This window comes from Phaenicophaeus curvirostris, chromosome 21 (genome assembly GCF_032191515.1).
Source record: "Phaenicophaeus curvirostris isolate KB17595 chromosome 21, BPBGC_Pcur_1.0, whole genome shotgun sequence".
NCBI lineage: Eukaryota > Metazoa > Chordata > Aves > Cuculiformes > Cuculidae > Phaenicophaeus > Phaenicophaeus curvirostris.
Genome location: NC_091412.1, coordinates 7,484,431 through 7,499,168, shown reverse-complemented (window position 1 = coordinate 7,499,168; position 14,738 = coordinate 7,484,431). Strand labels below are relative to the sequence as shown.

The 14,738-nt window shown below is 41.7% G+C and overlaps 1 protein-coding gene across 3 annotated transcripts in view; it reads left to right on the top strand.

Annotated features, from left to right (window-relative positions):
* The first annotated feature begins 9,191 nt into the window (after nucleotides 1–9,191).
* USP32 (ubiquitin specific peptidase 32) overlaps nucleotides 9,192–14,738 on the top strand; it is a 70,203-nt gene continuing 64,656 nt past the window's right edge. For 2 of the 3 annotated variants that reach the window (XM_069874185.1, XM_069874184.1), the window contains exon 1: nucleotides 9,193–9,423. In XM_069874185.1, the coding sequence (XP_069730286.1) occupies nucleotides 9,366–9,423 (58 nt within the window). In that variant the 5' untranslated portion in view covers nucleotides 9,193–9,365. Of the gene's footprint in view, nucleotides 9,424–14,738 lie in introns of all 3 variants that reach the window. The other variant, XM_069874183.1, reaches the window with a different exon arrangement.

The following is a 14,738-nucleotide window of genomic DNA, read 5'->3' as shown; positions in this document are numbered from 1 at the left end:
ACAAAATGTGAGAAGAGCATGCTGTGAATGTCTTCTTGCTGGATCTAGTGTCATGAATAATTATGGAGCGGCTGAGCAATGCTATCCAGAGGCTCAAAGAATCTGGTAAGATGCATGTTGAGGGGGATGTAAAGCATAAAGGGAATTAGTGATAACCATGCAAAGTTTGGTGCGTTCTGACCTATCACTTGGTTTATTTTGATGTAACTCTGAAAAATCACAAGGTATGTTAGAACGTGCTATCAATTACCAGCATTTTACCTATTTGAAACCAAAGCATTGACAAAACCCAAGTTTTTTGTCTGTTTTTGCTTGCTAGTGGCTTAAAAATAGGAAGATGAGAAACCAGTGTCAAATCTTGAAGTATAATTAAAAGACAAAGGAGAAGGTGTGATCCAAAGACCTTCAGTTTCCTAGCTGTGACATAAAATTAACAGCTATCTTCATTCTCTTTCTGCTTTAATATTCCTGCAGAGAAGAAAGCAGAAAGAACTCCCTAGGCTGGCTTTGGTGAGATGGAAGAACTCTTACTTAGACAATAACAGGGTAGGGGCTGGGAGAGAAGTGATTTTGTTGGTATTGGCTATCTAACGTTTGCACAATGCTTTGGGTGTTATGAAGTGATATATAGCTAATGTTAAAAATTGAGAGATGCTCTCTGGGCAATAGGAAACACTGTTTAAAGGCATTTTCTGATTGGTTACATGAAAAATTTCAAGGTCATATGTGCACCAGCTTGCAGGGCTGCACAGCTGGTACCTCATCACTAAAAACATCAGAACCTGAACTAGAAGGCTGTTAGTTAACTGTGTGGGTAAAAATGGAAGGATAAATTGAAGCTACCTGAAAGTGGAAAAAACAGTCAGGAAGTTATATGAGCAAGAGAAATGAGAGGAGAAACTCTTGACTGTCATCAGGGCATCCAAGTGCTTTGTAATAACTTCAGATTGCTCTCCACCTTGAATGTACCAATTTTCTTTTTCAAGCTGCAACAATTTGGCAACCTCCAGCTACTCTGAACTTGTCTTCTATTGCTAAGAATCTGAGCAAGAATCTACTCAGTATTCCAGACCTAGTCTTTATTAGAGCAGCTGAAAGGCGCCGCCAGGCGAAAATCTCTTCTAGGAGTAGCTGGGCTTCTACCCAAAGGGAGAGTCCCAGAGGCTTTTATGGATCATTTAACAGTATGTTGGCATAATAAACACATGCAAATACCTAACATAGTAGGCAAAATTTTGATTAATTCCTAGTGCTTTACCTTGCTGCATGGGTACAATCAATCCGTGGAAATGGCAAGGGATAACGTTGAATGAGCTATTAGTCCAGCAGTGATATACCATGTTTGCATGTGAGTCCACTTTAACACATCAACAGCCATGGCATGTTTAGCTGAAATGACAGCTAAACAATCTGGTCATCTGCATCCTGTTGTGGCTTATTGCTGTGTTTAGGTGAATGATGTGTGATGTGGTGGTTTGAGCAGATGGCACTGCATCAGACTTTTTTTTTTGTTGCTCTGTTGGCTTGATCAGCAGTTCTTTTTTGACTTTGGGCAGATTACAGGCATAGTACTAGCTTAGATAATGCCGCTTAGTAAAGAACTTGAAAAATCCTTAATCATTGTCATTAGCGCTTTGACAACATAAAATACAAGTCTGTTATTTTTATGTCCTTCTTTCCATCCCTGTCTGAAGGGCATCTGGAGTGTCCTCAACTCAAACAGGGAGGTGCAACTTCTGGATTGTCATCAGTGGTAGTGTGTGCATATCAGCATAAAAATATGTTTGTGTGCTTGTATATGCAGTTGTCTAAAGCTCTTTTGCTGTCTGTACTGTGGGATCACTGAACTGAGACATTAGTCTGTTGTCAAGGTCAAAAAGGCTGGCAGGTTTCTCTATTTGGGGATGTCCTTTGTTTGTTCAGTGTTTCAATCATGTGAAACCTCAATTAGCAAATAAGATGCTTTGGAAGTGCAAGGATGTGCCAAATGACATGATGGTACTGGCTCCGTGGTTTTTGTTTTACTTTGCTGTCCTGCTGATTAGAGATGCGCTTTCCATTGTATCAGCTGCTGGCAAAACGTTTGTGAAGTTGTTACATGTTTTATGATTTTGTATTGCTTTTTCTCTATACAACATTCCAACTGCTAAGATGTTGGAGACCCTGTGTGGAGCAGCTGTTGAGCTGAGAAGAAAGAAACTCTTTCTTTGAAAGGGAGAGTTGCCCTGTTGTGCCACAGTGGTAAGCCACTGACTGCTGTGCACCGCGTTTGCTGCTGCACTCTGGGGGCGATGCAAGCATACTCTTTCTGCAATGCAATTTGGTCTTTTCTGACATGAAGTAAACTTTAGTCACTTCTTGCAAAGCCACTCCTTTCATTTGATCGTGTTATTAATTATTTGCACTTCCTCTTGTCACAACACTTTTTTTTTTTTTTTTTTTGCAGCTGGGGGTGGTACGGCAGAGAAATCCTTTACTTCCATTCCAAAGACACAGTAGTTTTCTGTCTACAAGAAAGTACAGAATTGCTTTTTTCAAACATATTTCTTTTCTCATTGTTTCTTGATGACAGATACTACTCTTAATCTACACAGAAACAACACTTTGAAAGGGGAGATCTATGTTCCCATCAATTTTTGTGACGCTGATAAATCATAGCATGTCTCACTTTCTGAATGACATGCTTCTGGATTTAGGTCTGCCTTATTTTTTTTTTTTGTCACAGTTTTTCTTTTTCAATGCTAGCAACAGCCTTGCCAAAAGCTCATCTGTTCCCTTAGCGTTCACTCCAGCAAGCTGATTAATTCTATCACACTTTTCTCTGTCTAGAGCAAAATCAAACAGGTTGATAGAAAATCAAGAAGGCTGTGATATTTATAAAAATTTCTACTGCATTACTCTTACCATGTGACTTTGTTTAGCTGTGGCACCCTGGTTCTTCTGGGTTGGAGGAGAGTCAGCAAAGTCTGCCAGGAAAAAAAAGAGGATTTTAACTGTTCTTGGTGGGCCTCAAGTGTGATTGTGTTGCCCTTCCACACACAGGGAAGCTTTACTTTAGAAAACATCAAGAGCGGAAGGTGCCTTATGGTGTTTTCTTCTGTGTCTCAAAGGCAAGTGCAGTAAAAGTGGGGGATCACTTACCCACAAATCTTAAAATAGCTAAGAATGTGTGTGACGTGCCTCATCTCCTTTGCTTGTGTAGATAACACTATTAATAACATGAATGGAAATAATGTATTGAGTAGTAATATGAGAAGCAATTCCGAGTGGCTTATACCTGTTATGAACTCCCTGAACAAAAACACCCAGAGGAAAGTGGCTCAGCAAAAAACCAGTAATGAATTCTCTTATGAAGGGGTGGTAAAATTAAATAGAAGCAGCCCACAGCCCAAATAAGACGTGGGATTCTTCCACTTCCCTTGGTGTCTTTTCCTGGAGAAGAATGGACGCTTGGTGTCCAAACCTCGCTTCCCATATCTGCTACAACCCAATACAGAAGTCTGTTTGCCACCCGTGGGTGTACATGGCAGGTCTCTTGTTAATATTGCCTGTGTAGCAGCGGTTGTCATCTCCATGCTGTGCTGTCACTAGAGCCCGGCCCTTCGGGCAGAGGGACACACTGTTCTCTCCTGCTTCCCCACCCTGCTTAGATGGTATCGACTCATCAAGAAAGAGGAAGGTGTGAAGTGGCAGGGGAGGATTGCCAGCCCAGGGGTAAAGGGCTTGGCTCTAAAGGCAGAGGCAGCAGTGTCAGGGTGGGTGGGGAAGGGCAACTGCTCTAACGAGCCGTGAAAGTGGGGATATATAAGGCAGGGGTGAAAAGAGAAGCACCCTTGTACTGGAAATAAGGAGGGAAAATCCAAATCATCTCACTCTGAGTCCCCTGGCTACACTATACTGCAACCCTGGTGAGCACTCCATTCATTAACACACTTCTTCTACAAGGGGAGGCGATTACTGGGTTTTCAGATATCCTCTTTGAGTATTTGTAGCCAAAAAATAAACACAATATTTATTAAAAATTTGATGGGGCTTCCTGAGAAAGAAGATAGAGTTAAGATTTCATTTTCTTATCCACTGCTAGTTACAGTGAGCTTATTAAAACTTAATTATATAATTATTACATCTGTGTTCTTCTACCTTTTTTTTTTTTTTTTAATTTAGCTTTGACCGTAAAAGCCATGGCCTTTTCCTCTGCGATGTTCTGCTACAAAGTTCATGCTGGCAATAGCGTGGGAGGGCCGCTTATATGACAACAATGTGCCACAGAAGGGTCCTAGTAAGAATCTGTTCTGTTCCACCCCCCCTGTACATATAAATCTGCAGTGAATGTCATCCTCTGACTACTATTCTAAACCACTTGTTTCCTAGAAAATGTGGGATGTGATAAAAGTTGTGATTTGCATATGTAGTTCTGTTATTCTTTGAGGAAATCTTTTCTATTTCCCCTCTGATAACATCAAAATGAGATTGGCACATAACAACTCGAGGTATTTTTCTCATTTGTCAATTCATCATAATCAGCAAGACGTGAAACCATTTAGCTATGAGCACTGCAGGCCTATGGTGAACAGATTGTCCTGTTGTACTTCGATATCTCTCCCACCTTCTGCTCTTGCCAAATATTTGAGATGTGCTCTGTGCACTCCATTCAGGACTATCTGTAAAGCAGCAAGGAGCAAGAGTTGTCCCATGTTTGTACAATGCCTTGTACTGTGTGTCTCAAACTCTCACTGGTGGCAATAAATGCAAATTACAGATAATAACCTTCTCTTCTAGTCCTTTACCAAGTTTCCTTCCAGACTGACAGGTGAAGATAGCTCTGTTAACTGTGCCTGTGTTGGAGATTTGGGATCTACATTTCAAAAGCACATAAACGTCTTGAGAGAATAAATCCTAGTGCAGTGAGTAGAACTTGTCTGACCAGAATACTTTAAATGCAATTACAAATTCTACTCCTGCGTTTTTTCTCTGGGACCATTTGAAAGAATGAATTTTTCTACAGACTTCTAATGTGGGGCTGTGGTTTTGTGCAGGTTAAGGGTTTTTTTTTTTAATTAAAAAGAAAAAAAAGGTTTATTAAGTCTAAATGCCAGGGGTGGACTACCCCCATCCTGTCTCCAGCTGCTTGGAGCAGATCAGGATAGACAAGGAACAGTTTCTTAAATAGAGGACAGACTAAAATGCTGACATGTAGAAATTTAAATCCTAAATGACTGTTTGAGCATTCACAGTGCTCATGTATTCTGTCAGTCACAAATTTGATTGTGATGGTCAGGAATTCACTTGCTGGAGTAATAAAACCCCAGAAAACTCAACTCCCTTGCTGGGTTCCTAATATATAAATTCCTACAGATGACCCACACACATTTTCACAGAGTTTTGCCTTCTTTAAATAATCTGTAATAATATGAAGTTACTTGAAAAAAATTACAATAAGTAATACAGGGAAATATTTGAGATGTGGAGATTGAGAATATTCCCAACTATCTTGCAAAAATCAGCTGATACTTTTAAAAGAAAAATTCAGGATGGAGGGGAGACAGATATCTGGGAAAGAGGGGCAGAGGTTTAGAAGGAAATAATAGAGCAAGACCTAGAACTTGGTTTTTTGGTTCCTGCTTTCAGTTAGTTTTATATCAGGAAATCCTAGGGACTTACATGTCTCTTCTCAGAATTGTTATTGATTCAGTGCAGCACTTCCACAATTATGTGGTTTATCTTTTCTGAGTTCAGGCCTTTTCAGTGTAATTTGAAACACCTTCTCTTTAGCAGATGCCCACTCCACCCTCAGCTGAAGTTCATGTGACTTTTTCTCCGAACCTGGTAGCCTTGTGGACACAAGGACTCAAGCTAACCCCACTCCTGGTGACGGTCAGCTGCTCTGCTGAGAAGGCAGCATTGCTACAAGCCTCCTGCAGCTTCTATGCAGCAGAATGTCTGTTTTCCCACACGTACATGACAATCATGCAAAGACACTCAAAGATATTTACCAAATGCTTATGAATGGATTTGTGAATAATTAAATTACAGCAATCAAAAGGATGTGGCCAGTTACAGTTATATTTGCACACATAGCACTTTTCTAAGAGAAGAGAGGAGCTCAGTTCAGCTAATCCAAGTTTTAATTCACTGTATCTTAATTTGATTTACCTTTGACATAACAGTTAAATAGTTGCAGTATCTATAATCTTATGCTCCCCAATAAGGCTTCATTAAAAACTTACTGCCAGATCTAATCCACAGTTAGCATTCAAAGTCTTATCTCTAGGTTCCTGCTTCAATGCCTTTGAGAACATGCTTAATTTAATCTGAACAAAGACATTGCCATTGTAAGCCTCCAGTCTGATTTTTTTTAACCCAGAGTATCTTTTTTTATTGAATTTGGTGCAAGCCATGGTGCATACAATGGATCAAGTAAATTATTTTAAAGCACTCTTCAAGCAAAATTCTGCTTGTTAGACATAATTTATATCTCTGGTACAGAAGAGATGTCACTTCAGTGTGGAATTTTTTAGATGTCATAAAAAAATTCAGTAGAAGTCCAATCAACTTATCTAGCTGTGAAAAGCAGCAAGCTTCAACATGATACATATTTTAATCACTTTGAAAAGAACATTTTTTAATATATGAATAGTTAACCGTCATTATTAACCATCATTTCAATTCATTTTCTTTCTCTAGAGGAAGGACCTCCTCACTAGAGGCTTCTGCTTCCTCTCTTGCATCAAGTACTGAGGCAGCTGTTTGTGACTATACTTTAATCAGGGATGGTGGTGGGATCTGACTTTTAATTATAATTTTACACATTCATTTACTTAGGATTTGACAAGTGAACCTGTTGTCACGAAAAACCCCACATTGCCTAATAATCTCTGCTGCCTGAGAACAGGGGTTTTTGTATGCTACGAGTAGAGGTTCTGTCACAATACAACAGATAAAAGCGCTGGTGAGGCCTCAGCTGAAAATGGAGTAAGTCTGGTTACCTGTGCTCGAAAAGATGACCTGAAACTGGAATAGAGGGAATCTGCTAGGAACTAGTGGAATAATGTGCTTCTCTAGAGAGAGGCAAGCGGAAGAACTTCATTTGTAGAGTGCTTTTGAAAGCTAAAAAGAAATGGGTTTCTGTAAGTGTACAGAAATGTATGTCAGTAATCCATCTATGTTGCAACATGGAGTTGAGTAGATGCAGGACAACAGTTACAAACTGCAGTGGCTGCAATAGCATTGAGTGGGAATCGTCCCGGCACGTTCCTCCACTCCTGTATGTCTAGAGGAAACAGGTTTGGGAGTATAGTCAGTTCTGTGGTGTACCTTGTTACTTGGGTTTTGTTGTTGCTGTTTAACGATATAAATTAAGGAAAGAAAGAGCCTTACGGGAAGTGAGGCAAGGATAAATAGTCATGGAGAAACCAGTGTGAAAACAAGAAGAAATTGGTGTACAGCTGTCTTGCAACACCGTTGTAGTTGCTTCCTGCTCTAATTGCTTTCTGTAACTGCTCGGCCAGGTTGTGTCCGGCTGCATCCCAGTGCAGCTTGTTCCAAGCAAAGCAGGACTCTCTGTGTATCGTTATCTTTGTAATTCAGAGCAGCAAACAAAACATTTAAGATTATTACTAGACATAAGGTCACACAGGAATATCACAGTGAAGTCAGGAATTAAGACATGTCTCCCCAGATGTGAGACAATACTTTAAAGAAGTGAACCATCACAAATGTAGCATGGTACAAAGAATGGCATGACCAGGGGTTGGAATGTCTTATTTTTATCACAAGGTAAAATGGACTTCTGCAGTTGTTTCTAATATTGCCAACTCGTGCTTTTGATTGACATGTTGCCACATTTGTTGAATTCATTCTCTCAGATATTTTGAAGAGTTTGTATTGTATCTAAATTGAAAGCTGCTTCAGTGAGAGACTGTACTCCATAAGAGATATGTGAAAGTAGCATAACAATAATGGGATATAAGGTACTTATGTTCCCTATAAAAGATAAGTATGTGATAAGTAGGTGGTGGTTTAAGTATGTTTTCAATTATTTCATTTATATTTTTAAAAAGCACTTAAGCTCCCCCTTCACCCCTATAGTCTGCATTCCAGAGAGGCAAAAGGTCCTTGGTAGCAGATTTTTACGCTTGAGTGTAATGATTATATCCTACAAATCGAAGGTAACAAACAACTCAGATAATGGCAGGAAAAACTGCAAGGAGGCTTTATGAAGCTTCTTAATTCATTTGTGCTGTCTTTGCATTTGAGCTGCGTTACAGGAGGAGAAATCTGGCCTTCAAGATAGCCTCTCTGTAAGCAATGTTCCTTCCTTTACGTACCAGATATGAAATTCGTTTGGTATGTTTGCTATGAAAATACCTACGTGTGAACTTACATCTGCGAGAAAGTAACTTCAGCTTGACCTTTCTCCAGCTCTGATGTGGCAAGACCACTCCATGCGGAAACCTTCGCTTAGGGAATGTCTCTGAACCGATGTTTTCACAGGCTTTGTTTCTGCGCAGGAGCAATCCTTGGAACGAGCTGCCCTTGGAAATCAAGGTTTTCTTTCAAACTGCTTATTTTCTGCTCTGGGGCAACCCAGGGTATTTTACCAGGCTTAATGTTGTAACAAAGCCATTTGGGAAATTCTCCCATTCTGTGCAAGCATGGGACTGAATCCTAAAAGCAACTACGCTGAAGCGCAGAGCTATTTTTGGTCTTTTTTTTCAACTCAGCCCGTGCTTCTGTTTCAGGCTCCGAAAGGGTGGTACGGCCGCTTCCTTCTCTCTCCCTGCGGCCGCTCTATTTCTCCTCAGTGGGTGTTTTGAGGAGAAACGCGACCCCTGGAAGGGCTGAGGGAAGCTGAAGGAGGGCTGGGTCCAAGCCCCCGGCCACATTAGAGTGGGGAGAGGGAGATCCCTTCCTCTCAGCCCTCCTCTCCCTGACCCCCGTGTGGCACGCCTGGCCGCCCCCTTTCTCGTCGTCTCCATCCCCAACCCCTGAGGCGACGCGAGTCGCGCGCCGCCGCCCTTGGCGCGCAGCGGGGGCGGGTCACGTGGCTCCCGCCCGTGGCGGGAGGGGCGGGTTAACCAGGAGCGGGTCACGTGACGCTCGCCTCGCGCGGCGCCCGCCCTTCTCTTTACCTACCCCCCCCCCCCGCGCCATGCTCGTCACGTGACGCGGCGGGCGGGCTCCTCACGTGACCCGGCCATGGAGGCGGCGGCGGGGAGGGCGCCCGGCCGCCTCCTCCCCCCGGTCGCCCCGTCCCGCCCCGCCTCCCCGCTCCCTTCGCTCCGGAGTCGCTAGCGGCGCAGCCCGGGCTCCGAGCCGGCCGGCGCGGGGGTTGGAAGGGGGAAGGCCATGGACTGAGAAGCATCATGGGCGCCAAGGAGTCCCGCATCGGCTTCCTCAGCTACGACGAGGCCCTGCGAAGGGGTGAGGGCGCGGAGCGGGGCGGCGATGGGGGCGGGCGGGGGGGGCCGCGCTGCCCCTGTCAGCGTGAGGCGGCGTCTGGGGGCTCCTCGCTCCACCATGACAGACCCCGGCGACGAGGCACTTGCGCCGTTCCTCTCCCTCAGGCTTCTTCCCCGCCCCCTTCCTCCCCCCCCCCCCATCCTCCAACCCCCCTTATTTATTTATTTATCGTAATAACGGGGTCTGGGCAGCAGACTTGGCAGGGTTTCCCCTCTCCCGGCCGCCTCCACGCCGTGACAGCGGCTCCTGCTGCCGTCCAGGCCGGTCGGGAGGGCGACGAGGGGCAGCGGCTGCCGGCCGGACCCTCCCGCTGCCCCGCAGCCCTCGGCCTTGTTCCATCGCCGGGCTCTCCCAGGAAAACAGCGCTGGGAATCCTGCCTTCCCCATATGACAGGATCCGCCGCGCTGTTCCTCTCCTGTCAGCTCCCGGTTGCCTCGTACCCGCCGGCTCTTCATGTTTACTTGCTGCTGTGCCTGACACCCAGCGCCCATCTGCATCTCTAGCCTGAAAGATGGATGTGGATTTTATGGTTTATTATATATATTGCTGTTTTAGACTATGTCCAGATTCTTCCTGGAGAATTTAAAGAGGAAGGGAAAACATAAACAAGAGAAATGCTTGAATACTCGCAGCTGCAGGGCTCCAAGGCGACAGGCAAGCTACACCCTGTCAGCTACCTTGCTCTAGAACTGATATCCAAGTCCAAGGACAAAGAGGGACAGTAATTTTAAGCAGTAAGTGGTTTGCAGGGTGGATAGTTTTTATTTTTTATAGTTGTTGGGCTGTTGTGGATTCACGTGATGTAGTACGGATTACAGTTAAAGCAGTTCACCTGTTTGATATTCAAAGCATTGATAAAATTGGTAAGCACAAACTGATATGGGGCTGCCCTTTTTATTTTTACTTATATCTGAGGAATGTGTAAGGATTGATAAGGGAAAACTGGGACGAAATGTTGACTGTTAATTGGAGGAGGAATGAATTCATGTGAAATGGTATTTTTATTACATATTTTAATTTTTTTTGTTTGTGGTGGAGCCTCTGAGGGATGCCATGTCAGACAGAAAATGGAGCAACATACTGTCAAGCAGAAGAAACAAGTACACGATTCAAACTCAGTTTCCTTCCAGTTTTCAAATGTTACAGCCTTGAAGGATTTCACTTCTAGTGAAAGTATAAAAGTCTGCAAAAGCATTGGTGTATGTATTTTTAGGGAAGCTGGAGCCATAAGCGTAGCTTAGTAGAGATGTAAAGTTGAATGTAATGGGAAGTGTTTGGCCTAAGCTTTTTATTGGAAAATACGTTAGTTTGATCAAGATGTATATTCTAAAGTTCATGAATAAGAAAAAATAAATGTTTTGAATTTTGAAGTTAGACTCGTATAGTACTTCAGAATCTAGGAAATTGATCTGGATGTTTCATAATTGAAAGATTACTTGACATAAAATAAGGCGGATTTTTTAAAAAGTTATTTAAAATTGTTTCTTGCACAGTTAACATAATATTTTTTGTTTATGTTATTTTATCCATATGAGACATTTAATACTGTTTTTCTGTAGGAGAGCAGAAAGGTTGTTTTAGGCTCTCCTAATATAAATTCATGTTTTGCTAAATAACTGTTATTTACCTAACCAGTGAATCATTGAATCTATAAAACAGGCTGGTTATTGAAACATTATTTATTAGGCCATTTTTACTTTTAAGAACCATGCTGGTACTTGTGGCATTTCCAAGGATACAAACAGCAATACTGGATAAATGTAAGCATTAAAGGGAAGCCAAATATATTTATGTACAGTTAGATCCACCTTCTCAAACATCACATCCTGGTCATTAAATGCTGGCAAAATTTTATATTAGGTAATATGATGCCAATTCTTCAATTGTGATTTCTTCCTATATAATTAATAGTGGTTAACTATACTTGTAGAAGTAGTAATCGTTCAGAATATTGTGACCATATTTTTGAGACACTAGTTTTAATTTCAGTTGTTCAGAATCTCTGGAAAAATGCAATGAGTGCTCCTGGTTCTGTAAGCTTCAGAAAATAAGGCTGACTTTTAAGTGTGGCTGACTTTTAAGAATGGCTGCAATTTTATTTACTGCAATTGCATTTTGGGAGTAACCAAGGGTTGCAAAGGTGAGGAGAGTTTTTGTGGTTAAACACTCACAATATAAATAACTGTAGCTAAAATGTAACTTCTGTTCAAGGAGACCAAAACGTGAGAGCAGTTTAGTGTTGGTGGCCTTTCTCACCCTTGAGCATGAGATAATACTGCAACTCTTTTTTTTTCCCTGCTGGTTGGCACAGGCAGCTGCCTGTGCAGTGGATGACGTGGCCATGTGGATGGGCGGGATGAAGTTGTCTTGTGTCCACTGGTCTAGCTCACACTGGGTCTTCTTAGTCTCTTTTTTTTTTACCTTCATGCCCTGTAAAATCTGTGTCCGGTTGTGTAGTTTGGGAGTGAAAAGTAAGGGATGCTATTTTTGACATCTCTTGTTATGCTTTGCCCATTGCTGTGGATGCAGTGTGGGTTCTGAACTCATGGTGATAGCCTGTAGACCTTTTTCATGGAGAGATCATCATAGGTGAAATAAAAGAAGTGCTTCATTCCAAACTAGGCATAAAATTGTTCATTATTTTATCAAATGAATTTTATGGTGGCCTAAACAGGTGTTTTTGCTCTTGAGTTTGTTGCTTTTTTAGTTAGCCTTCACCTTGAATAGCAGTTTTCTTCCCAGGGCAGTGTCGTAAGTCAGTCAGGCTTCATTTTTTTTGTTTGATGCCTTTTCCAATGTGTGGCTCTGATTTTGACTCCTCTGCTACTGTGTCAGTCCATCAGGCTGCTTGCTCTTCCTGAGAATTGCTTGGTTGCTGTATGCCAAGGAGGGTAGTGCTTTAAAATCTGCCTTTTCTTTTACCCGTTCTGCTGACAGCCTTGACACCCAGTTCCTTAAAGGTCTGTCTTGAGCCCATAAAACTATATGAAAGGGAGAACTTCCCATTCCTGTCATATCAGCTCCAGCAGAGCAGCCCTTGTGCTATGCTGTGTTGTGTACAGAATATTTTGATAAGGATTCCAAACAAAAGAGATTGGTGTCTGGTATTGATGGCCGGTTTATTTCAGATCCCTAAGGACTTTATTTTACAGTGCCTGTTAATGTGTTCTGTTTAACTAACTTCCAGAATATAATCATAGACTAATCATAGATTTATGAAGGTACTTGAAAGTGATGAGATTACAGAATCTATCGTCAAAGTTTTGGTGAATGCTGCTTAGAGCTGATCATGCTAACTCAGGCCATTTTCAGCGCATGTGTGCTAAATATTCAGTCAGGTAACCACTTAAATTAAATGTGAATAATCATGGATTTGTCAAATCTGTTCCAGAAAGGAAGGCAAGGTTTTCTTTCTGCTTAAAGCAAAGTAAAATTCTTGTTGCCTGTATATTGGGATGGAAGAGGTGGGATCTGCCACAATGTCAGCGTGGTCGTTGACTTTACTGTTTGGGGTAATGAGTGACTGCTCATAGATCTGTTTCATTGTGTTTTGTTTTGTGCACAATGACCTCTGAGAAAAAGAGCAAAAAGAACGAACAAAAATAGTGCCGTCTTTCAAAAATGTGCATGCAATTAAAGCACAAGCTATTATTGAGGCAAAACTCACAGCTGTATCGATTTCACAAGATTTGCATCTGGAGAGGTCATGAAACAGTAGGTTTTGAAGACGGATTTTTTTCCTGTTTGTGTATCTTAAATAATTTACCAATTGAAGAACAAGCCTGTCAAAGCAATGAAAACTCTCCTTAAACCACAAAAAGGTTAGTTAGTATGCTTTCCAAAAATGACTAATGGTATGTGATGGGCAAAAGATAAATCTTGCTAATGACCTTTTGTCTTGATTGAATTTGAAATACAGCTACATTTATTTTATTTAAATCAAGGCATATATATCTGGTGTCTGATCATTAACATTCTCAAGTGTGCAGATGTAATAAATCTGAAACAAGGATGATGGAAAGCTTGTGCAAATATCTAGTCATCTATTTGAGGTTGTCTTGATCTCAACCTACTGACAAAATCCATGGACTCAGCCCTTGAGCCCATAGAAGACTACTTTTTATTACTTCGCAAATTAACTTTTAAAATCCCACATGAATCTTTAGGAAAAATGATTAGGGAATTATTTTAGTGGTTTATTCTCTTCTTTCTATATCCCACGAAGGTAATCGTTCTACTTTCTTTTCTCCCATATCTGAAAAACACTGCTCACACACCATAGGTACGTGAGATTCCTCAGGTCATGTTGTTTTCTAGGGGTATAAACCCCTGTCCTTCTGTTCAAAGAGCTTTGAGTTTTCAGATGTGTGAGATGAAAATGCCTAGATCTCCCTCTGCCTTCTTTTCTTCTTTTTTTAGCTATCAGAATGAATAGGATCCACTGTTGAGACAGTCTAGATTATAGAGCGAGACTTGTTATGTCAGCCAGTATTTGATGGCTTCAGGGCTCTGTCATATGATTAAAGCAGGTATGAAAGCATAGCTTCATACTTCCTGTTTGTAAATCTGTAGAGCTGCAAGTAGTCACTCAAATTCACAGAGCAGTAATTATTTCACAACCTTGGCATTCAGTTCTGATGCTTGTTTTGGGAGGATACCTCAGTAGTTTCTGCTTAGCACGTGCTACAAGGCACAAGCGACTTGGGGAATTCTACTTAAACTTCCACGAACTAGTGAAGGGAGACTGCTGTTAGAATAAAGGTTATTTATCTGTAATTCTTCATGTGCTAAGTTGCAGTGACCACTTTCTCTTCTTTTACTTCGGGTTCCAAGTTTAGAGAAGTGTACTCGGTGGTTTTCAACCTCTTCTTACTTGTAACTGCTGAAGTTATTTCCTATTGGAAATGAGGAACATTTGTAGAGTGAACTTAAATCAACTAACAGCAAGTTTCCTTTCCTGAGATGCCTTTTGTGGTCTGAAGAAGCCCTTTATGAAATACGAGTTCAAAACTTGCAAATTTCAGGAAACCATTGCCTTCTGCTCAGTCTTCATTGAGCGCAATGGTTCTGAGGGAGCTGACTGTGTACCTCATAGTAAGTTTGTAGTAATTCTTAGATGGTTCCCACGTCCAGTTGTACCCAGGACCATAGCATTACCTTGGTGAGGAAGTGCTCAGATGTTGGATGTGCACAAAGTGATGTGAGTATGATAAAAGAGGAATTTAAGACTGTAGGCATCTCGTAAACAAGAAACAGTTGAACATCTTAAAGCAAA